We start from the raw sequence: 24,530 nt of genomic DNA, 5'->3' as shown, positions 1-24,530 counted from the left end.
CATACCTGGCTGTGGAGTGTAGATGCAGTGTCTCAAGCAGACCCGGGCCCAGGACAGGAAGCCATGCTTGGAGGTGTGGGAGCTGCAGAAAATCCCAAGCAGGTGTGGGGTCCTCAGCGGAAGCCCCTTCCCTGAGGGCCAACCCCAGAGGCTGGTCATTCTGCCCCTCTGCCCCTGCCATGCTGCCCGGTGCCAGCTTCCCAAGCACGGCTTCTAACCAGCCTGATCCACTGGCCCACAGAGGGTGTGTCGGAGACCCCACCTGCTTCCCAGCTTCTTCCTGCAAAGGAGGTTCCTCAGATATTCCTCAGAGTAGCTGCTCTGCAGCCCCTGTGGAGACAGACAATTGAACAAGCAGATGAGACCTGCCTCGACCCATTCGTGGGTCCCTGGCTCAGGGAACTAGAGTGTTCACCAAGCAGGTGCTCCATAAAAACCTCTTGGCCATGGCTGTGGTGGTGAGTGCGGAGGGGGCTGACCTGTGGGTTTGAGGTCCATGCCCTCCAAAGCTTCCCTTTTCTCTCTCACAAACACAAGGCCAGTTTCCTGTCAAAGAACCATCAATGCCAGGAAGTTCTTCCTAAGATCTGTCTCCAACTCTCACCTGCTTTGCTCAGTCACATCTCATCACTGTTTCTTCCCACCCCTAGCCCTCTGGCCTCTGGTAGCTGAAACTGGGGCAAAGGGAAGCTGTGTCCCACGGGCACATCCCAGGCCAGGACACAGGAGGGGGTCATTCCAGGTCAGACTCCCTCAGGCTTCTCCTCCTGCTACTACGCAAGGGAGATCACAAGGGTGACCAGATTTGTCTAAGCCACATTCCAGGCCTTAAGCTGCCTGTGAAGTGGCAGAGGTCCATGGGAAGATGGGGCGAGCCCCTGCCCTGAATCACTGGGAGAACATAGGCAATTGTCACTTGTTGCCATGACAACCCTGGGATCCAGGGCAGGAGTGGGTCAGCTCAAAGCTGATGGGGGTCCTTTGAGACTTAAACCTCTTTGACCAAAGTCCAAAGAGGATTTTGCACCTCTCAAGCCTGGGAGGAAAGGCTGGCAATGAAGAGAGGGGTGGGGTGGTGGAAACCCTGGAAGGGAAGGTAAAGGGGCATGCCTCGGGCACCACGTGGCCCTGGGGGGCCGCTCCCTCTTCAGAGCCAGATGTAAACAGGAGAGGACACGGGCTTCCTCGAGGAGTGTGAGCCTCAGCAGGCAGGAGCTACAAGTGTTCAGAACTTGCTGCCTGCCACGTGGGAGCCGAGCCTGGAGTCTGTGGGCCTTCTTGGACCAGAGTAGCCCAAAATGGACCCAGGGCTCTCCATCCTGCCTAGGGATCTCACTCATTCTCTGGATTCAGTCTGACCTTGCCGAGTTAACACCCAGTCCCAGCCCCTCTGCTGAGCTCCACACTTTGAGCAACACACACTTAGGACCACACGTTGTCCCAGGAGCACCTGCTTCTCCCTCCACCTTCCCTGGGCCAGCAGCTGGCATCACCACCTACCTGCTGGTTGCCCAGGTGCCTCCCATCAAGCCTCTCCTTCCCCTGCCCTGTCTAAAGAGAAGCCAAGCCCTTTGGCCTCTATGTCCTAAGCCTTTCTCCTAAGTCTGTCCTTCTTTCCCCTTTGAGGGCCTCTGCAGAGCTTTCCTCTTCCTCCTCTCTCACCAGAAAGAAGTACTGGACCGCCCCTGCACCCGCAGTCCCAACACCCGCAGCACGCTTCACATTGCACTGTAGGTATTTGGTGCTGCATCTGTCTCCCCACCACACTGGGAGCTCCTGGAGATCAGACGCAAGTCCATCAGCTCCAAGTCCACAGCACTGAGCCCAGGGCCTGATATGGTAAGTCCTTAGAAGGCTTTTCATTAAGATCGAAGTATCTTCTAAGAATTCTCTCTTACCATGATGCATTCATCCATCCATCCTTCCTTCCATACACCTTTCCTTTGACCCATCCACCCATCCATCCATCCATTCATTCATCTATTCAAAACTTCAAAAATATTTGCTGAGTATGTATTAAGGGCTAAGGCCTACCCAGTGCTGCAAATACAGTGAACAAAACAGATACAAAACCATCTCTTCCCCTTTATTCATGCTCTTTCCTGTGCCTACAATGTCTGCTCCTTATTCTCTCCTCACTCTAGATCTCCCTGTCCTTCAGGCCCTTGCTAAAGTCTACCCCCTCTAGGAAGCCCTCCCAGCCGTCTCCTTTATCTGAAATTATTCAACCACATTCAACCTAGAGTTGATTCATAATGCAGTTCTGCCCTGGGTGCTTCCTGAATCATCTCAGTATGTGCAGAACTCGGATTAGGCGCAAGGCTCCAGGCTGTCTCTCCAGCCGGATCTCAGTGTTTCACAGACAGAGCGATGACTCTCCTGGCTTCTGACTCAGTTCTGCCTTGTTAAGTCCCTACTATTCATACAACCCAGTGCCGCGGGTATCCTGGGTGCCAGTCAAGGGCCAGCCCAGCCTTTGCCTGGGGAGGGAGGACTAAGCAGTCTCAGCAAACATTTTCTGAGCATCTGTTCTGTGCTGGGCCCTACACTAAGCACGGCCATGTATCTGGGACCACAGATATGGGGGAGTAGGGCTGTCTTGGGTGCTGAGGAAAAGCTTACCCCAGGCCTGCCCCTTTACCTTGGAGCCTGCTCCTGTCCTACGACTGAAGCTTCTCACCAGCTGCACAGGGTACCAAAGGCTCAGGAATCCGAGGCCCAGCAAGAGAGGCAGGGAGGCCAGCAGGGAATAGTACTTGTAGATCTGGACAGACAAACACCCAGACAGACTACCTTCCACCTTCTTCCCCCAGCCAAGAACCAGAATCCATTGCCCTTCCCACCTCACACTGGGCCCTGAGGATGGTCTGGGGGGCCATGGGAAGGCTTCAGCTCTATGGTTCCCAACCCGCCACCCAGCACAAACCTGCCCACTTCCCCTTCTTGAGCCCTGCAGAGATGCTCACCCCTCCCCCATGCTCCTGGACCCCCACAGGCCTGAGAGGAGCCAAGAGGAGGAGATAACTTGATTCCCTCCTGCCCCCCACACCCACCTCAACCAAGGCTGGAATAAGGCCTGGAAAGGACACCTCTTTCTGTTTCTGTGTTCCCGGAGCATTAGGAACAGTTCTGAAAATCACGCAAAAGCCTGACTTTGCCTACATATAGTTTTCAACCTAAGCATCAGGAAAGTCTATGCCCTACTTCCCAGGGCTGAGGACTTCCTGGGGGTGGGCCTTTTGTATACTCATTCATTTATTTGTGGGTTCAATATACTTTTATTGAGAGCTTAGTATGTGCCAGGTTCTAGGTGGCAAAAAAGAGCCACCAAGTCCCCCCTCTCAAAGCAACCTCTTAGTCTTCACCTCCACCCTGAGGGACTGGTGTTATCAGCTCCATGGACGGATGTAGAAACAGTCTCAGAAAGGTGGCACTGTTTCCCCAAGGCACTGGGTACCACCTGGCATCATTTTGTTTGTGTATCGTGTCTCCCCTTCTGAAATGACAGCTCTTGGGAGGCTAGGGACTGTGTCTGTCTTGTTCACAGCTGTAGTCCAGTGCCTGGAAATGTCCCTGGTACAGAGTATGTGCTTCAAATATGTTGTTGAATGAATGGGTGAGCGAATGAATGAAGTGGTGAAGCTGGATTCACACTCAGGTTGTCTGGCTCTAAAGCCTATACCATCACTCTTTGGGTTCTAGACTGGACAGCTTCACAACTCCAGCCAGCAGCCAGTGAGCAAGGTCCTGAGGTTCTGGAATTCTCCTCTTGTCCCTCTAAGACCATCCCTGACTTCACACTTGCCGGCCTCCATCACGCTTCACTTCCATTCCCTCTCCAGCCTGACCAAAGGGAAGCTGGGGAATCACTAACACAGGCGTTGGGGGTGGGGGCCATTTCAGGCTTTCTCTTCCCCCTACTCTGCCCACTTTCCCTACTCTGCCCCATCCTAGACTTAAAGCTCCTGAGGGCTGGGCCCAGCCGCCTTGTTCCCTGCCTCTCCCACAGAACAGTCAAGCTTGGAAGGGGCATGTGTTTGAAGGCATGGAATCCCATGCACAATGGAAGGCTGCAGGGCGGCCCCTCATAGAATCAGAGCTCAAAGGAGGCACCGTGGTTTGAGTAGGTTGCTCTGCACGCCCCTCTGCCCTAGGCCATTGTGGTCAGCAGTTACCTTGGGTGCCTGGGGACACTCTGCCCTCTGCCAGACCTGGACACCAAGGTGGGCCCAGGACAGCGTGCTGCCGAGCAAGTGTGCAGCTCTGTGGCCAGCTGTGGCACAGGCGGCCAGCGGGTAGTAGAGGGCAGCGTAATAGAACAGTCCCAGCATCTTCCAGGCCCCTGGAAGGTGAAACAAGCAGAGAGACCCATGCTGGAAGAGCAGACATGAGGCCTGTGGTGAGCCCACCCAGGCCTCTCTCCTGTCTCCAGCTTCCAAGCCCTTCAGCATGTTCAGCAGGCAAGAACCCTAGGTTCAAATCCAGGCTCTAACTAGTCTCAACTCTGATCTTGGGCAAGTTACATCTTGGAGCCTCAGTTTTCCCACCTGTAAAATGGAAATAATCACAATATATTAGCAAGGGAAAAATGAGAAGGTATATATATGATGCTTAGCATGGTGCCTGAGTAAATACTCAATTTAAGATACTACTTCCCCGGCTCTCAGTTCCTCCACTGCACAATGGGGCTAATATGCATACTTTGTGGCATCATTGTAAAGACTGGATGGTCTGAAGAGGTCATGTCTCAGGATAGTAGCCCATCTCATTGACAACTATTCCTGTTACCCTCATCTCCTTGAGCTCAGCTTAAAACTCCGAGACCCCACCCTATTCCCATCCCATCACACCAACCTCAGGGCCTGGGGGGCAGTGGGTACCTTGGCTGGGTGCTGAGGCGAGAGTCAGGAAGGGCAATGGGTCCTCGTCGGGGAGCAGCAAACACAGGGAGCTGAAGAGGACCATGAAGACAGCAGCAGGCACTGTCTGAGGCCTGTCCCCAGCCAAGAAATCCACAGGGCTAGCACAGAGGCAAGGACAGGGCAGGAAGGAATTACTCAGCCCCTGCACCCCCATTACCTCCAGGCTGTATGCCACAAATCAAGGAGGTAGAGTCAGTCCCACTTTCTAGATGGGGGAATAAGACCCCTTCATTCATTCATTCCATAGATATTTGTGGAGTGCCTCTTATCTACCAAGCTCTGGGTCCTGTGCCAAAGGGACTTGGGACATACATACAGTGGGAAGAAGCCCTAAGACTGCTCCCTCCGCCCACCCTGGAAGCTCCAGGAAGCAGCCACCTCCACACTAATTGGTCTGTCTGAGCTGGCAAACCTTCAGAGAACTCAGCGAGTCACAACATCCTTGTACAACGGCCGCCGCCCTAGGCTGGGTGTGGACCCGAGGCAGAGGGCAGACAGCGGGCATAGCTGTCCCAGGCATCACCCCTCAGGGCTCAGGGCAAGCCACTCAGACCCTCGGCTTCTGCACTGCAGCTTGCATTCATGCTCTGAGAGGTTCATTCTCCCTCAAGCACTGCCCCAGCCAGGGCAAGCTCTTTCTGGGGCCAACCGGAGACCCCAGGCTGGTTCCCTACAAAACCAGCACAGCAAGACCAGCCTCGGTGCACCGTCTGGGTCTGGGATGCGAAGCTGTCTATACCAGGGAGCTACCCATCACCTGCCCCAACCCTCTGGTCTCTCGCGCACTAGCCTGCCCAGCCCCATCTCCTCAGGATCATGCCTGTCCAGGCAGGCTCTGGGGTCACAGGGCTGAAGGAGATAGGAGAAGAAAGTTCCAGCTATGGGGGCTAGAGGTCAGTCCCCATAAATCTGCCTTCAAGCATTAGGGTCCAGGTGATACCCTCAGGGAAGACAAGGGTCAAGATGGCATTGGGATGGTCACGTCAATCCACACGTGGAGGGCTGCCTGAGAAGGTACACTCTGAAGCTGGGTCATGTCAGGCTTGTTACCCTAGGGTCTGGGTTGGAGTCCTTTCTCCCAGGTGGGCTTGTGCAAGCTCCTCCCCCTTCCTCTGGGGGTCCTGACTAAACCTGGAGACCTGGGTGGGCGTGAGGGGAGACCTGGGTGGGCGTGAGGAAAGCCCCAGGCTGAGGGAGGTAGGGATGTCATTGAAGCCAGAGCTACCTTTTAGGTACCTAACAAATCACCCACCCTCCCAGAGTGACCCTGTCCGATGCGCCCCCTGAGTGGGGGTGCCCAGACCATGGCACCAACCTGGGCAGGCCGGGCCTGCCGCGCACACAGTCAGGCCAGAGCTGGCGGCGCCTCACCAGCACGGCCAGGAGCAGCAGCACAAGGATCTGAAAGGAGAGCACAGAAGAGGGCTTGGGGTGCTCAGGCCTCCCCTGAGGGTCTGAGTTTGAGGGCTTGGATTCAGGCCCCGGGATATCCCCTACCTGCCCAGTGCACACTCCTGTGGCATCTCGGGGACTGGTCAAGGGGTGACAGACATCTGGGAGGTTGGACTTGCATCCTGGTTTGGGCCCCCAGGCTGGGAGAACTCCCAGATAGCTCCCCCCACCCAGGATCTCCCAGGGACCCCCTTCACCAGCCCCACCGGGAACACGGGTCCCACTGGCCAGGCTGGCAGTAGCTTTTGCAAGCCAGGTTCAACTTGGGTTGGACTCACTGACAGCGAGGCCAGGCAGGCGTGGTACAGGCCGGGTGGTACGCTGGTGTGGCAGGAGGGCACTTCCCTACAGAGCAAAGGAAGGCTGGCTCAGGCCTGCGTCAGGCCCCCCTGGGTGTGCAGATGGGTCTGGGGTTCAAGACTGTTCACACTGAGGCTTTACCCACTACCTCCCTCAACCCTCTGATCCCTCCTACACAAGCCTGCCCAGTCCCACCTTCTCAGGGTCATTCTGGGGCCCTCGTGTTCCTGTGATGTGCCGGCCCCATGCCAAGCTCTGGGGTTATAAGACTAAAGGAGATGGGAAGCTCCCAGGGGCAGCAGAGTGGACCGGCTCAGCCTGATCACTTATTCTTTTTTTTTTTTTTTTTTTTTTTTGGAGACAGGGTCTTGCTCTGTCACCGAAGCTGGACTGCAGTGGCGATCTCGGCTCACTGCAGCCTCAGCCTCCTGGGCTCAAACAATCCTCCGTGTGCACCACCACGCATGGCATTTTTTTTTTTTCTGTATTTTTAGTAGAGACAGGGCCTCATCATGTCACCCAGGCTGGTCTTGGATTCCTGAGATCAAGCAATCCTCATGCCTCAGCCTCCCAAAGTGCTGGGATTACAGGTGTCAGCCACTGTGCCTGGCTGAGCACTTATTCTTGCTCACCCAGATGCTTCCTGTCCTTCAAGGCCTCCCCTCTCCAGGAAGCCCCTCTGACTGCTCCTGGTCTCACAGACCTCTTCTCAGAACTGTGGTTGAGCACACTACCTGGGTCAAGCAGTCAAGGGTTTGGCCCGATGATTTGCCCTCTACTCACTGCCATCTGAGGTTGGTCTGTGACTAAAATGATCTCCCCTGGTCCGTCTCTTTTCCTGCTTCCCTCTCAACGACAGCCTCCGTGGACAGCAATGCAGGTTGCCCACTGCACAAAGATGCTCAGCCAAGGGAACAAGCAGGCCACCCTGCTCACCAAACCCAGCACCCGCTGAACTGAATGGACCTAAATGGGGATCCCTTTCTCTAATTCCACAGAGGCTCTCTATGGCCTGGCAATGGTCCTGCAGTCACCCTGGCTGAGCACAGAGGTAGACCCACAGGGGAGATAGGGGTCACTGAGGACAATGAAACCCTCCACTTCCCCAGCAGAATCATGTGGCGGAGAAAGGGAGTGAGGCAGGAGTCCTGAGCTCAGGGCTGGCCCTGGCCCTGGGAGATCAGGCAGGACTGGGTCCCTGGGGAGCGGTAGAGCTACGGGTTTTCCCGGCTTGGGCCTGGGAGAGCCAGAGGGAGGATGGCAGCATGGGTGAGACCAGTGAGGTCTGGTGGGCGAGGGCCTGAGATGGAGCCTGGGCTGCGGCCAGTCCCTGCTTGCCCAGAGAGCTCAGCCTCCCGCCAGCACACTCCCCACTGTATAAAGAGAGGCATCAAGGCCGCATTATCCAGGGGAGCACAGATCCCTGGGACCCTCTGCTGGGTCAGCTCGGTCTGTCCTGCTCACTTTCTCTCAGGAAATCCCAGCGGATGAGCGGTGGGAAAGAAACCAGCCACTTGGTGGACAGGCAGAGTAAGTCAGCTCTGGACAGCTTCTTGGCCAGGAGACCAGCCTCTTCCCAAAGTAGAAGTGGGATCCTGAGTAGCTGCCATGCAGGGAGCAGGTTCCCACCATTGGTGCTCCAGTCTCAGGCTCCCTCCCCACCTCCAGCTCCAAGGCCTCTCATTCCAGTGTACAGGGCAGCCCTCCCTCTCAGCCTGCATCTCCCCGCATGACTAGGTCCTGCTCCACCTGTATATCTGGGCCCAGCAGGGACTTGGAAAACTGTCCCTGGAGTAGTTTGACCATTTTCCTATGGACCTTACCCCAAACCAATCCCACCCCCAGAAACGCCCTCCAGGGCCCTGCCTGGGGGAGCCTCTGGCCCTTTCTGTATCACCTGAGGTCCCCATCTGACCTCTCAGCTCAGTGTGAGGGGCCAGACGGGGATCTCAAGTGGCACAGAAATGAGCAAATGTTTGGCTGGTGGCTTGTGGCCCCATGTTTTGTGCCATGGGACAGACAGGATGGCACAGACATAAAGACCTTGGAGAGGGTGGTGAGCTTGATCCTGGGACAGGCACAGCAGATGCTGAAGGATGCAGAGGAGGGAGAACTTGGGGCCAAAGGAGGTGGCATCTGACTGGAGTTTAAAAGATGGTTACTGGCTGGGCGCAGTGGCTCACGCCTGTAATCCCAGCACTTTGGGAGACCGAGGCTGGCAGATCTCCCAAGGTCAAGAGTTCGAGACCAGCCTGGCCAACATGGTGAAGCCCCGTCTCCACTAAAAATACAAAAAAATTAGCTGAGCGTGGTGGTGTGCACCTGTAATCCCAGCTACTCGGGAGGATGAGGCAGAAGAATCCCTTGAAATGGGGAGCGGAGGTTGCAGTGAACCAAGATCGCACCACTGCACTCCAGCCTGGGCAACAAGAGTAAGACTCCATCTCAAAAAATAAATAAATAAAAGATGGTTAACATCTCTTTAGGCAAAGAAGGGGAAAAAGGCAGCTCCGGGTGGAGGGAAGTGCATGAGGAAGCAGAGGGGCAGGCAACAGGCAGCGTGGCTGGGGCTGGTCAAGCCCTCCAGTGTGATTGCAGCCCAGAGGTGAGGTAAGATGAGGGTACAGCAAGCATGGGAGGTCCCGGGAAGCCACTGAGGATGTTTGAACCATTAAATGTTCTGGATTTTAGGAAATTTCTGTGGCTGACTCCACTGCCATCAGTGTTCATCCACCCCAACTCCAGCCTGAGAGTGCTGGGGCACCGGGCACTCCAGAGCTCTTCAAAGCTCTGAAGCAACATGTCCCCAGGGTGTCTGACTCACAGACAGAGGTGAACCCAAGTTCATCTCCTCGGGATTTCCCTGAGCTCCCAATTTTCTGCTCCCACTTCGGGGGAAGGGGGATGGCAGGCAGCTCAATTGGTTTGGCTAAGTAAGTAGATTCAAACAAATCTCTTTATTCTTACGGGTGCCATGCCCTGCAGTGGGAGAAAGGAGCTGAATCTTCTAGCTGTCACCCACATGAGGGACTGGACTCCCCATCACCCAGTGCCTGACGTACACACAACTTTACTCTGAGACCACACTACAGCTACAGGCACCTGGCTCCCGGCCAGTGTCCGGGCCCTGAGGCTCCCAAGGACACAGCTTCAGATTAGAGCCTTCACCTAGGTCACAAACCATCCTCATGGGTTCCTGGGCCTCTCCTCATTCTGGTCCCTCGCAGCCCACACATACACAGTGGGATATGTGGAGCCCACAGGCTCTCAGTCAGTCAGGCAGGATGAGTGGGGCGCACGCCCTTGCTGACTGCAGGCTATTTTCCAGGTGGTCAGAACCCTGAGTCCTCCACACAACAGCTCCTTCCCTGAGGCCTGGGTGGAGCCTCTGTCCCTGCTGGATGACCCAAGCCCAGCCAGGCCGCAGCCCCAGCCCCTGGGGAGGCACGCAAGGATTTTTCCTTCTCAAGTTTCAGGTTTTGATGGAGAACAGATGTGCACACATCTGGCTCGGCAACCCCCAGCCTCACCTTTCTACTTCTCCAAACCCTCAGACAGAGCAGGGAGGTAGGGGATGGGGCCAGGCCTGGGAACAACAGGGGAGAACTGGCTCTGGGTCCTACACAGGCAAGGCATCCTGGCAGGAGGTGGGGGACACAGAAGGGGTCCAGCTCCTCCACCAGGGTGCCCAGACTAAACCCCGGTAGAATGGACCCAGGCAAAGCAGCTGTGGCCGGGTTCTCAGGCCACCCGGGGGCGGGCTGCCTCCCTGCTCCCACCCTCGCCTGGGCTGGCCTGAGCACTCTTGCTGAAGGGAATAGGCCCTCCTCATCCTCTGAGACCATCCAAAGACAACAAAGGTGGCTGTTTGCTCAGTGACTTCTCCCCACGCTTTCTCCCTTTGGTTCTCTGCCTTCACCGAATCCCCCAGCCTGCCCAGAGAACCTGACACTTGGAAACACCACACCTAAATGCTCACCACAGACACCAATAACCCCTTGAAGGCAGGTCTGCTTGCCTCAACTGCTCCCAGCAGCTTCCCCATCCTGGCTATGGGCCAGAATCACCCAGGGAGCCATCCTTGCGGATCTGAATCTGCAAGGAACACTAAAGGAATCTGTATTTTTAACACATCACACAGGTGCTTTTTAGGTGACCAGCCTTAGGTATCTTAACAGCAGGGTGAGGGGTCTTGTTCTCATGTAGCGGAAGCAGAGACTGAATGAACCCCAGAGAGGCTGTGACTTGCCCAAGGTCTCACAGCAAATGAGTGGCAGAGCCAGACCTAGCAGCCCCTGACCAGGAGCTGCTCCCCGGCCAGTTGCAACCTCTGCCATCAGCCCATTCTGATGGCCGACAGAATGAGGTTGGGGGGTTCCACACTTACCCCTCTGGCTGGAGCTCCTCGCCGCCCTGGGGCTCATCGATGTACCAGCTGCCGTAGGAGTAGTCCTCTGTGGCCCCGGGGGAGGTCTGGTTCCCTGCTGGCTGGGACGACATTCTCCGGCCCTTCTCCTCCTTTGACCCCAGGCGAGAGAAAGAAAAGCCACTACAGATGTGAAAAGAGGCTTAAAAGAGAAAAAAAAAAAAAAAAAGACGGAAAACCCAAACAAAGAAACATTTCTCTTTAATCCTGAAGGTTACTTTCTTACTTTTAGCTCTCTGGGAAAAGCCCGTCTGGGACTGAGGGCCTGAGCAAGCTGGCACAGGAGGAGGACAGGGCCTCTTGTGTCCCCTCCTCCCTTCCCGCCCATCGCACCGGTCCTGCAGAGATAGCTGTCCCCTTGGGGCCCCGGGGCTCCTGCTGGCGCATCTGTCTGTCTGACCAACCACCAGCAGGCGTTTGTTCAAAGGACCATTTTCAAAGAAGGCTTGTCCAGTCCGAGCTGCCTAGAGAGACGCCCCTTCCTTCCCTCTTCCCAAGCCCACCTAGACAGACCCACAGACACACCAGAAGGGAGGCCCAGGGAGGAAGGAGTTGCAGAGATGAAAGGGTAGGCAGGCCACAGCCAGCTCCGCACTGCCTGCCTGGGCCCTCCCAGCTGGGCTCCCTTCCCCTCCCCCAGCCTCAGCCTGCCCCTTTCTGGCCCCTTTGGGCCTCGGTGATGGAAACACACCATAATCCTTGACAAAGCCCCCCTCCTGGGGGAGGAGGCCCCAGCACCATTGGCGGCCTGAGCGCTGCAAGGGTGTGGCCAGGAGCCACCCCCACCCCCGCACCTGACTTCACACACATACCTGCCTTCAGCGCCTGCCCCAGAGCTCCCACGCCCCTGCCCGCCACATCTGCAGTGCCCCACACAGACAGGAGACCAGCATTGCAGCAACAACAGAGGGAGACCAACTGCTGGGGCTGGGCTGGGGCGGAGGCAGGGAAGGGGAATCTGTCCGTTCCTTCTCCTAGGGTTTCCATGAAGGAGGCAACATGTGTCTCACTGGTAAACCCTTTTTGTTCCTACAACTTGATTTCACAAGGAGATAACTCACCCCCACAAGGCGGAAATTAGCTCTTTAAACACAAACCAGACCCACGGGTAGGCAAGAGGAGCCCCGCCTGCCTTCTGCTCCTCCTGGAGTGAGGTTGAGGGTGAGCAAGGCAAGGTCTGGGCCAGGGAGGAGGGCTCCTCCTCATTCTCCCTCCCCAGGAGCAGGACCCGTGCCCCAGCCTGAAGGGAGGGGCGAGAGGCAGAAGAAGGTAGAAAGCAGTTCTCAGGCCACAGTCCCTGATGGAGGTTTAGGCCCCTGAAACTGTGAGGGTCTCTGTCCTTCCAATACCCTACAAGGGTCTTGGGCTTTGACCCTATCAGCTAAGACAGTCATTCAACAGCTTTTTTAAAAAGACATTATTCATTTAGTCTTTTAACTTAAATTTATTGAACACCCAGTATGTGCCAGCACTGTCCTGAGCCCTGAGGCAGGAGACATTACAGTTCACGGGGAACACGGCCAGATAACTAAATCCCCTCCAAAATCTGAGGGGTACAAAGGGAAGCACAGGCTGAGCTGGTCTCTACCATGGGAAACCAAATTTAGCCCAAGAGTATTTGGGAGTAGGGGGAGACTCTGAAGAAAATAACCTTTCCATGGTGATCTGAAGGGCAGGGAAGTCAGCTGAGCAGAGGGTGGCAGGCTCAGGATGGGGATGGGGGTGGGGAGAAGTGTGATCCCCACAGAGGAAACAGCAAGGGTGAAGTCTCAGAGTAAACAGGGCTTGAAATCCTGGAGGAGGCTGTCATTCAACTTCCCAAGCCCACAGGAAAGGATTAGGGGCTGAGCACGCTGCTAGTCTGAGTTCCTCCCCATTCTTTCCAAATGGCCCTTCTGGCAGGAAGAGGGTTCTGTTGCTCTCCACCATCCCACAGAGATATCAGCGCCTGCTGACTCAGGGCTGAACCTGAGCTTTATTTGATGTAATGCAGGAACCCACACTGGCCCTTCTGATCCCAGGGATGCGGGAAACTTGCCTTCCAGGCGCGGGTGTGAGCTTCTGGAGGGCGGGACTCTATCCCTGCCTTCCCTCCTCCTGCCTTCCCCTGATGCACAGCGCCTGGCCCTTGGGTAAGAGGGACTTTAGAAACTGAGCTCGGCAAAGCCATTGCTTGTTCTGGCGGTCAGTGTTCATTAGTGAGCCTGTCCTATACAGGCTGCTGCTGTGCCCTGAGGTTCACCAGCTGGGCTTCCCAGAGCCCCCGTGCCCACACCAGAGCCCAGCAAGCCCTTCCCTGCTCAGGGGTCTCAGACTCTTACCTTAGGGAGCAACCAACTCACATCTGATTTTAAATCCACCTCCAACCATGGGAGTCCAGTTCCAGACAGGGAGCCCACTCCCTCTACAAGGCAGCGGTGTCTGGGGTTAGACATCCTTGCCTATCAGAAACCATGCCCTTTGGCCAGGTGTGGTGGCTTACACTTGTAATCCTAGCACTTTGGGAGGCCGAGGCGGGTGGATCACCTGAGGTCAGGAGTTGGAGACCCAGCCTGGCCAACATGGCGAAACCCCGTCTCAACTAAAAATACAAAAAATTAGCCGGGCGTGCTGGTATGCGCCTGTAATCCCAGCTACTAGGAAGGCTGAGGCAGGAGAATGGCTTGAACCCAGGGTGGGGGGGTGCGGAGGTTGCAGTGAGCCGAGATCTTGCCATTGCACTCCAGCCTGGACAAAAGAGGGAAACTCCATCTCAAAAAAAAAAAAAAAAAAAAAAAGAAAGAAACCATCCTCTTCCTTGGAAGAAGCCTAACTCTGCCTTCCCCAGGCTGGTTTGGCAGGGAGCAAGATGAGTCAAGCCCTGCACCAAATGGAACCTGATGTATGGTAGGGCTTGAGGGACACGACACCAGAGGGGAAGTGAAGTGGGGGAAGAGAAGAGAGACAGACGGGAGTTGGCTGTTTGAGACGAGGTGGTCAGGGAAGGCCTCACTGGGAAGGTGGTATGTCGCTGATACCTGAGGGGAGAGAGGGAGGTACCAGTTGGGCACTGGGGTCATCTGTTTTGCGTTGGTCTAAAGGAAAGCCTGACTCTGGGTAACTTATAGGGAAAGGGAGTTTATGTGGTTCACAGTTCTGCAGGCTGTGCAGGAAGCAGCACGGCACCCGCATCAGCTTCTGGGGAGGGCCCCAGGAAACCTACAATCGTGATGGAAGGTGAAGGGGGGTCAGGCAGGACACTTGGCGAGAGAGGGAGCAGGAGAGATGCCAGGCGCTTACCAATAGCCAGCTCTCACATGAACTGATAGAGCGAGAACTCCCTCATTACCGCAGGGAGGGCACCAAGCCATTCAGGAGGGATTCTCCACAATGACCCAAACACCACACACCAGACTCCACTTCCAACATTGGGGGTCACTTTCAACGTGAGATTTGGAGGGGACACACATCCAAACCATATCAGGCACTGAGGAAAGGCAATCAGGTTGCCTGAAGGAGCCTCCATCCACCCAGGGGCTGCAGTCAGGCTGGCAGAAAGGGACCCCAGCCGAGCCCAGGCACAGTCCCTTCCCCGCCCCCCACGGAGAACCCAGTGCCAACAATACCACCTCCCTCCTCATGGGGAGACACAGAGGCCACCAAAGGAGGCCCTAAGCAGAGGGGAGGAAATGGTGAGCTTCGTCCTTTTCCCCTGGCGTGGGCCTGGCAGGCAGAGGGCAGCCTTGTGCCCGGTACTTTGGCCAGGGCAGAGCTGGAAGGTCCAGAGGTAAGGGCCAGGTTTCTGCATGGCAGTGGAGAACGCCTGGTTGGGGAGGCCACCTAGCTGGATTTGAACCCTGGGACTGGCTATGTGGCCTTGAGTGAGTCTTTTCCCTTCTATGGATCTCACTGGCCTCTATCAAATCCAGCCTGGAGATTCTCGTTGTGAACTCTCCCCTGAAGGCACCCCTCCCTGTACACCAGCAACCAGTTGTAACAAGAAGCTCACAGAGAGTGGTTGTGACTTCCTAGGTGACCCCATTGCTTCCCACCTGCCCCCTCCTGGCCCCCAGCTGCCCTGCCCAGTCTGGTGGGGGCAGAGGGGCAGGCTGGGTTGAAGATCCACAGATAGCGGGTAGCCGTGTGGCTCAAGCTGCAAGGTGAGCCCACTTCTTGAGCCCAAGGTACCTCCTCAGCTTGGGGCTAGAATCGCTTGGAGCTCCCATCTGCAAAATGGGAGGCTTGGCTCTGAGCTATTAGGAAAGATGCTACCTGGGCAGATGGCAGGAGGCAAAAAGTGTTAGGAAGAGAAGGATGGTAATGATGTGCCCCTGAAGAATTTCTCCGAAAGCCTGGGCAGCAGAGTCAAGGGCCTGCCCTCTGGAGCTGGCTTTAAAGGGGCACTGATACCCAGGAAGGTCCAGCCCTGCCCTCAGGAGAGGGCAGGCTGGAGAGCAAAAGTGCTCAAAAGACAGAACTGCCAAAGACTGAGGAGCAGGGAGGGAAAGGAGGAGATGGCTTGTGCAGTTTTGCAGGCTCCCTGGAGGAGGGGGCCTGGAGCAGGGAACTGAAGCCATGGAAGATCTGGAATGATAGCAAGAATGAATTTACACGTGTCTCAGGAGTGCCAAGAAGGGAAGTCTGAGAGACAAGGAGAGAGCAGCATAGGGGTCAGGGCAGGGCTGCCTTGCTGTGGCCAGCATGAGCCCACGTGGCACTCAGATGAGGCTGATGCCAGTATCCAAGGAGCAGCTCAAGCCAGCAGGACTCCCAGCTGGGCACAGATTGGCGGGTGGCTAAGCCCTGCTCAATATGGGAGGAGGTCCCAAAAAGCTTCTGGACTCTGAGCCAATGAAGGCCATCTGCCATTTGGGCTTGGCACAGAGCTGCTACGCCCCTCAGGTTGGAGCTGGCCCATGAAGGCCTTGGGACAGGGCTTCCTTCCTCTCATGTTTTTGTTCAAGTTGATTAAACCTGAGGAATTTTTGCATCCAGGAACAGAGGCCCACGTGCATGCCTTCAGCAGCCTGTGATTATCAAATCCTCAAAGGGCAAAGTGCTAAGCTTAGAAGAAGCTAACAGCAGGCCAGAAGGAATGGGGAAGGCCAGCAGCATCCCCAGAACCTCAGAAACATCCCCTCAAGGACTCCCAGATCTCCCAGAGCACCTCCAGAATCTCAGCAACATTCCTGAGTTTCAGTAATGCCATAAGAACCCCTCCAACCTCAGTATTGCCCCGAAGGACCCCCAGACCTTCAGTAACACATGAGAACCACTACAACACCTCAGGACACTCAAACTCCGGCAAATCAACCACAGATTGGAACAAGATGTTCAAAAGCCTGTGAGCATTTGCAGAAAGCCTGGAGACTCCTGTTGCTCTCCACCCTCCCATCTCTGAGTCCTACAGCAAACCCAATAGTTCTACGACACTCAAACCTCAGGAACACCCCCAACTCCCACAGCACAGAAGAGAATGCCCAAGAGAGGAGCTTCAGTCCAGGAGTTGGGGGATGGCCCCTGTGCCTACCTGTGCAGCCCAGTCACCTTGAGAGTCCATGAATAAACAGCCAAGAAAGTCAACCTCATGCGGGCCCGTGAGCTCGGGGTGTGCCCTCAGTGGCGCAGCACACTCACACACACACATCCAACAGCCCCTCGCACACACACGTGCTTAATTCTGACACCAGACCAAGTCTGACTCTACCCAGTGGGCTGGAAGGCAGTGTCGTTGGCTGCCGTGCTCACGGCGGGAAGAGTATGGATGTGGCTGTCTACCTCCTGTCTCTCTACCTCCTTCCTCCCCTGCCATGTGGGAGGGTCAGAAGCACCAGCTGATGTTCCCTTCCTGCAGTTCTCATGCCCCCCTCACCAACAGCATCATCATAACATAAAGGATTTAGACCAGGCTCTCGTATGACAATGGACACTGGTGAGGAGGAGGAGGGTAGCCGGCTGTTCCAGGGGAGCAGCATGTTCTTTCCTTCCCAGAGAGCTAGGCTAGTACTGACCTGGAGGAGGGAAGGCAGATTTCAGCTCAGGACAAAGGTAGCCTTCGTACTCTAACAGAGTAGTGAGGGCCCCATCATGGGAGGCAATCAAGAAGAGGCTGTTAACATCAATATGCAACAGAGGGTTTCCTGCCTTCAGAGGACTAGACACAAGGCCATGAAGATTCCCCAGCTATAAGAGCCCCACATTCCCCGTTCCCAGCACGTTCCTCCCTGGAGTGTTGTCACTATGGTGTGTCCTTGAGATGTAGGCTTTGTGCTGCCCTCCTTCTTCACTGAGGACGTTGACTGCTGGGCAGATCCCCTGACTTCTCTCTCCTTGTTCTGCTGCTGACCACAGGACAGGGCTCTCCACCAACCTCTTGCTCACAGGCAGTCAGATCCAACTCAGACAGGACTCTGCAAATGTCTCACGGCCTTTTGGAGCTCCTGCTAGCCCCCCAGTGTCCCCTGAGGGCAGCCCTCCCCAGGTCTCCGACCTTATTCATCAGAATTGCTCCAGCCCATCACTCTGCTCACTTCCTGCTCCGAGGCCCTGATTCCTGCTCACTCCCCACTCCTCACCCCATGTGCCTTCTCCCTGTTCCCTGACCTGTTCCAATCCCATCTGGCCTCCCAGGCTTGGCTCCAGCCTACCTCCAACCAGGCGCTCTCCTGACCTCTCCCTTCCTTGTCTCTTTCCTTTCCTTTATTGATCACTCCTGGAAACTTGTCCCTCCAGGCAAGCAGGATGCTCCCAACACACGGCCTCCTTCTCTGAGCCCGGCTCCAGCTAGGCTGGGATCCTAGAGGGATGGCTGGTTGTGCGGTCTCGGCGGTTGGCCCTGAGCAGTGGCCCCAGCACCTGCTTTAAAAGGTGCTTGATCTGCTCCTCCCGGAAGACAGCTCCCCGCTTCCCCAGTCTGGCTGTGCCCCTCCTCCTGCCCTCACAGACCTCCTGCCCCTGATTCCAGGATCAGAGGAGCCCACCCCACCCCCCTCTCCAGCTCAGGCACAGAGCAGGGGCTGGGGCCCCACACAACACACAGGGCAGCTTGTCTCCAGTGGTAGAGCTTCTCCACACCCCCAAACCATTTGCTCGAAACTTGATCTCCTTGGCCCTCAGGCTTCTCAGTGGAGAAGCCTGCACAGGGCTTTGATGGCTGAGTTTCCCCAGATGTGGCCTTAGAGAAGCTGAGGAACCCCCTACTTACACCCATTTGTCCCCATCTATCACTCCCAGGGGGCCACTGCCTGATGAATTGCTGGAGGGGAACCACCAGCTCAGCTTTTAATAACCGGATCCGCATCCTGCTGCCTAGCTGGGCTGAGGGCCCTGACCATGCTAAGGGGAGTCGGGGCTTCAGGGATGGAATTCCAGATATGATCTATTCCTGGGGGAAGTGAAAAAGGCCCCCTCGGAGCTCTCTCTTCTATTTCTCACTCCTCACAGACAGGCTGGCGTTCTGGAGTCCTGCTCTTTGCCCCAAGTACATGCCTGCACCCTCCAAGGCTGCAGGACAGTCGACTGCATCGCCCCTCACCTGAGCACAGGCTCATCCTGCCCTCCTTCCCCTTCCTAGAGGGGGCATCCTGCAGGGATGCAGACAAGACTGGGGAAGGAAATGGCGCTCAGTGGGTGCTCCAACTAGGTGCTGTGGCAAGCAGGGCGGGGAGGGAGTAGATAAAGGCCGGGCCAAGAAGCAGGGCCCTAAATTCTCAGGAGAAGGGTCCTGGAGAGGCGGTCTCTTCTTCCTTGAAGGAGAAAGGGAGTGCCACCTATAAAAATGTGGGACCACAGGCTTTTGTATGTAAGATTGGCTTCCAATGATAGTGAAAGACCCTGGAAGAGAGGACTAATAAGGGCGGTGATGCCAGAGCCAGGCCTGCCCAGTGGGAGGCAGGGAGAGGGAGAGAGAGCAGCTCAAGCCGAGACAGGGAAGCAGCCGGCCAGCTTGGATCTGATCACCATCTTGTCCATGGAGAAAAGGATTTTTAGTTCCAAAGGGTTAAACCCACATAAAGAGAAAATTAACCTTTGGCACACTTTTAGGAATCCATTCCCAAGGAATGTCTGTGTGCATGTATATGGAGACAAAATTCCCAAAGCCGTTTGTAATGGCAAAAATAATTGGCAACAACCCCAATATCCATCCCTAAATGCTGATAAATTGACACACTGAAGTACTATTTTGCTGTTAAAAAGAATGAGGTAATTCTCTGTGGACTGACGTGGCAGAACCTCCAAGACATATCGCCAAGTAACAGTAACCAAGAAAGCAAGTTGCTGAACAATACATAAATCGTGATCTCATTTTATGCTTCTTTAACTAGGTAGACATATGTGTATGTATGTGTGTATACATAAAAAGTGAATCTGGCAGACACACAGCAAACTGTTCACAGTGGTCACACTTGGGGGAGGGATGAATTTTGGAGAATGAAGGAGGATTTTTCACTTGTTTGAAATGTATATTTTAAAACTCATATTGCATGTGTAATTCTTTTTAAATAAGCCTGCTATGAGTAAGGATCTGTGAAGGCATCACTGAGCTGTGTGAAATTGATTCCGTCCCCAGCGCAGTACTGCACATTTCCCAGTCTCCCTTGAAGCTAGATGTAGCCCTTAGACTAAGTATTGGCCAGTGACTTGGAAAAAGCGTGTTGAGCGTAATTCCCAGGTTGTGTTCTTAAAAAGAGAGGTGTTTTCTTTACCCCTCCTCCTTCTAGCTGGCTGAAAAACAGTTGTGATAGCTGGATCTCAGGCAGCCATCTTGGACTACGAGATAGAAGTCATGAGTTAAGTAGAATAGAGCAGTAAGTTAGCGGCAAAGACAGAGCCTTAGCTAAGGCCAGGTTATAAGGCTGAAGGAGACTCCTGCTGTACCCCAGACTCCATCACATCCAAAAAAAACTTAAGCCCAGAGAGGCCACATGATGTGCCAGGGTCAGTGACTGACCTAGGGAAAGCTTTGCCAGAGATTCCCCACCACCACTACCACACACACACACACACACACACACACACACACACACACACACCCCACACCCCTACCTCACTGCTTTTCCCCCAAGAACATCCCTTCCTAGAGCTTGGACTCTGTTTCATTGTATGGTTGGGAGACTCCTGGGATTGAGGGAAGGCCCCCAGTGTTGATTAAGCCAAATGGCAGGATTGAGACACACCTCTCAATACTTTGTCTGATAACACAGCAGAACCCCTGCCCACTGCTGGGTCTGTCTGTCAATATCTGCTCCTGGCTTCTTTATTTCTCTCTTTCTTTCTTTTTCTTTTTCTTTTTTTCTTTTTCTTTTTCTTTTTTTTTTTTTTTTGAGACGGAGTTTCGCTCTTATTGCCCAGGCTGAAGTGCAATGGTGCTATCGCGGCCCACTGCAACCTCTGCCTCCCAGGTTCAAGCGATTCTCCTGCTTCAGCCTACTGAGTAGCTGGGATTACAGGCATGCACCACCGTGCCCAGTTAAATTTTTTTGTATTTTTAGTAGATACGAGGTTTCTCCATGTTGGTCAGGCTAGTCTCGAACTCCTGATCTCAGGTGATCTGCCCACCTCGGCCTCCCAAAGTGCTGGGATTACAGGCATGAGCCACAGTGCTCGGCCCCTTTCTCTTTTTTTATCTGTTTGTCCTCCTGTCTGCCTTTCTGCCCCTGTCCATCAGTCTCTGCCTGTCCCTCATATGCCACTCTGTTTCATCCTCTCTGTGTCTGACTCAGTCTCCCTCCTTTCCTTCTGTCTCTCTCTACTTTCCTTCTGTCTCTCCTCCTTCTTTCTCTGTCTAACTCTGTGTTTCTCTCTATCACGCTCTCTGTTGTTTCCTTTTGGTTTCTCTCTCCTGCTCCTTGTTTTGCTCCCCACTCCCCAGTCTGGCTGTGAGGTTTGCATCTCTCCTCTTAAAGGTTTTAGGCAGTACCTTTTCTAAGCTAGCCCAGGCCATGCCTAAATCTCTGATCTGGGGCCTTGTCTTGTGCTGACTCCATGCTGCCCCTGCCATCTCCTTCCCTCTTTCCCACCTTACCTGCCCTGTCTGTCCCCAGTGCTGCAGGACGAGTGGTGCTGGTCTCAGGATCCGCAGTCTACAGGGCCCTGGGCTTGGACACCGTCTCAGGGGTTTGTGCCTTCAGAGCCTGGTGCAGCAGCCAAGCAACTGGGCACATGAAGGCAAAGGTCAGTGCTGCTGAGCAGTAAGGCTACCCTCTCCCTCCTGCCAGACCAGGAACTTTAGCCCCTCCAAGGCAAGGCTGGTAGAGGGGGGCTGTCAGGGCAAGCCCAGGGATCACTGATGCTGCCCTAGCTCCCCTCCTCCAGCTCCTCCTCAGCTGGAGGTCAGAGCAAAAGGACTTGAGGGATGGCCCAAGACTCTCCTGACAGTGCTTGGTGCTGGAGCCCGGAGCAGGAGGCCAAGAGAGGAAAGGTGTGTTATCCGATGGCACTGGCGTGACAGAAAGGATCACAGTTACTACTCATGACAGAAAGCTTCAAAGTAGCCAGGCCCCTCGGTGGAAGGAAGAGACTAGGCTTCTAATTTTGTCTTTACTACTTATTGGCTGAGTGACCACAAATGCAGCCTGTTGGAACTCAGAAAATAACACCCCAAAATGAAAGCCTCCGAAGCAAAAGTGACCGAGCTGTCTCCTGCCCTCCTGTCTCTCAGACCCGTTCTCCCCCAAGGACAGATGTAGAAATGAGAATCCCTCCTCCTGCAGGCGGGTCATAGAAATCAAAACCCCTTTTCCCCAAGGCCAGCCATAAAGCCTACAGACTCTAACTTTCCCCAATTTCTGTGTAAAAACGGGCCTCAAAGAAGTTCTCAGGCCTAGGTGGGACACGGTGGCTCACACTTGTAATCCCAGCACTTTGGGAGGCCGAGATGGGTGTATCATTTGAGGTCAGGAGTTCGAGACCAGCATGGCTGACATGATGAAACCCCGTCTCTATTAAAAACACAAAAATTAGCCAGGCGGTAGTGGTGCACACCTGTAATCCCAGCTACTTGGGAGGTTCAGGCAGGAGAATGCTTGAGCCTGGAAGGTGGAGGTTACAGTGAGCCAAGACTGCTCCACTGCACGCCAGTCTGGGCGAGAGTGAGACCCTGTCTCAAAAAAAAAAAAAAAAAAAGAAAAGAAATGCAGAAAGTCTCAGGCCTACCTTGTTTGATCGCAGGCCAGACCTCCACTCCAGAGTCCTTCCCATGCCCACACCCGGAAGGAAGAAATGCATGCTCAGAGAGGCCAGGAGAAATCCAGACAGACAGGCCTTGCTGGGTGTCCCCACTCGGTCTATTACATTACATCATTGTCATTTTTGACCAATCATATCGCTACACAGCTGTCCATATGTCCTTGAAACTCAGCATAAAAATGGACAATTTTCCCTGTATCTCTGGGTCCTCATTCGGAAAGCTCCTGTGTACGCCTCTCCTCCTATTCACCTGCCTCTTGTTGGTGATTTTCAGCCAACCTTCAGAGGGCGATGGGGAAGGTTTCCCCCGGCCCCTGCAGCCCCTCCGTGCTCGGGGCTCCAGTTTTCCCATCTGTGCGATGGAGGGGGACTGGCTGCCATCCTTCCCTTTGCTGGTCTGAGCCTGTGATCCTGTCACCCTGTGGGCCTCTGGCACTGTGGACTTGAAGGGAGTGGAAGGTGGGCCTGGGGTGACGTTCCCCTGCAGGGGAAGAGAGGCTGCTGCAGGGGACTGGGTGCTGAAGGTCCAGGATGGAGCAGTGATGATCACATGATCGCATTGGACCAGGAATCAGGAGACCCAAGTTCTGTCCCTTCACTACCCACCTGCTCTCTCTGCACCTCGGATTCTGTGCCTATGGAAGGGGATGAGTCTCAGCCCCAGGTCCTTGGCTCCAGAGAACTCACGGACTCCCTGCTTTGCCAGGATTCAGCTCTGCCTGGAGGAAGGAAGTAAAGTGTGGGTGGGGAGGGAGTTGGAGGTGGGTCGTTGAAGATAGGGGTCTCAGAGCCCTCAGGGGCCGTGGGGGTGTGTCAGCGGGGGAGGTTGAAAGGAGCCATTGTGGGAAGCAGGAAGGGCGCCCTCTGGGGCGGGCTAATTATAGGCCCTGGCTCTTCCAAACAAAGCCAGCGGCCTCTGAGTGGCCATTCTTTTGGGGAAGAAAGAAGACTGCAGGGCCCCATTAAAGTCTTTCACGCTGGAACTTTGGAAGGTGGCTTGGAAGTTCACCTCCCAAGGCTGCTCCCTTCCTGCCTTCCTCCCCTCACCCCAGCCCACATACACTACTCCTTCTTGACTCCCTCTGGGGAACCAGGCCCTGCCCCCCAGAGACAGTCTCACCTGGAGTTTCAGCTTTTTGAAAACTGTAGGAGGCTGAATCAGGGAGGCAGCTGGGAGTAGAGAGAACCTGGGAAGGGAGGAGGGATCTGGTGCTGCCCTGTGGCCCTGGGATCAGTTTCTCCATCTGTAAAATGGGCGTGCCAGCCAGCTCTGACTTGCTGAAATTCATTGAAGTTTCTAGATTTCTACATAGAACTGAGGCCAGACCCAGAGATGCCTGAGCATCAGGGTTTCTGCCTCCTGTCTTGCCTCTTACCCTCCAACACAGCTACCCTCCCTCCTCACCAGCTGCTTGCCCACTGAGGCCCCAGGTTGCAACTCTGAGTCCAAGTTTGACTCAAAAGCCCAAAATGGTCTTTGCTTGTCACAGATGGAATCCAAATGAAATAGCCAAAAGAACTCTTATTCCTTTCTGCATAAGTAGAAGCTGGGTTGGATTTCTTCATCAATTTATTCATTCATGCATTCATTCATTTATTCATCCATAATGCTTTAACCATTTCCCAGGCACCTATCCCTCACCCAGCCTGGGCACACAAACATGATTCCTGAAACAACATTCAGGGCATTGAATGATGACTTGTGTGGGCAAGTCATCATTTGAGACAGGAGAGGAAAATGCAAAATGGGGTGGAGGAGGGAGTCACTAACCCGGGTCACAGGGGAGGAGGCTTTTAGCCAGTCTGCAGGATGAATAGGGCTGCATCGGGTGGAGCTGGACAGTTTGGGCAGTGGAAATCACACCAGCAAGGGTAGGGAGGTAAGAAAAGGCAGACCTGGCCTGGGGCAAAAGGGAACCATCCCCAGGACATTATGTTAAGTGAAATAAGCCACTTGTGAAAAGACAAATACCATAGGATTCCAATTCTATGAAGCCCTGAGTAGTCAAATTCACAGAGACAGAAAGAATGGTGGCTGCCAGGAGCTGGGGGGAGGTGGAAGAGGAAGTTGTTTTTTAATGGGTGTACAGTTTCAGTTTTGCAAGATGAAAAGAGTTCTGGAGATTGGTTGCACAACAATGTAAATGTATTTAATACCACTGAGCTGCACATTTCAAAGTGGTTAGGACGGTAAAGTTTATGTGTATTTGAGTACAATTTTTTTTTAAAAAAGTAACACACATCAAAAAAAGTAAGCCTTCGCC

The 24,530-nt window shown here is 54.6% G+C and overlaps 1 protein-coding gene across 2 annotated transcripts in view; it reads right to left on the bottom strand.

The window, feature by feature from the left end:
• The window catches only part of LOC105490946 (signaling receptor and transporter of retinol STRA6), a 33,031-nt gene extending 11,778 nt beyond the window's left edge, over nt 1–21,253 (bottom strand). Inside the window, exons 1-9 of one of the 2 annotated variants that reach the window (XM_011756958.3) lie at nt 21,104–21,253; nt 11,062–11,192; nt 6,653–6,719; nt 6,238–6,323; nt 4,881–5,020; nt 4,176–4,342; nt 2,642–2,764; nt 263–330; nt 6–82 (exon numbers count right to left, since the gene is read on the bottom strand). In XM_011756958.3, the coding sequence (XP_011755260.2) occupies nt 6–82; nt 263–330; nt 2,642–2,764; nt 4,176–4,342; nt 4,881–5,020; nt 6,238–6,323; nt 6,653–6,719; nt 11,062–11,174 (841 nt within the window). In that variant the 5' untranslated portion in view covers nt 11,175–11,192; nt 21,104–21,253. Of the gene's footprint in view, nt 1–5; nt 83–262; nt 331–2,641; nt 2,765–4,175; nt 4,343–4,880; nt 5,021–6,237; nt 6,324–6,652; nt 6,720–11,061; nt 11,193–11,326; nt 11,444–21,103 lie in introns of those variants that run through there. The other variant, XM_011756956.3, reaches the window with a different exon arrangement.
• Between the last annotated feature and the right edge of the window lie 3,277 nt (nt 21,254–24,530).

Source organism: Macaca nemestrina, chromosome 7, assembly GCF_043159975.1.
Source record: "Macaca nemestrina isolate mMacNem1 chromosome 7, mMacNem.hap1, whole genome shotgun sequence".
Classification (NCBI taxonomy): domain Eukaryota; kingdom Metazoa; phylum Chordata; class Mammalia; order Primates; family Cercopithecidae; genus Macaca; species Macaca nemestrina.
This window is presented reverse-complemented; position numbering and strand designations above follow the sequence as displayed.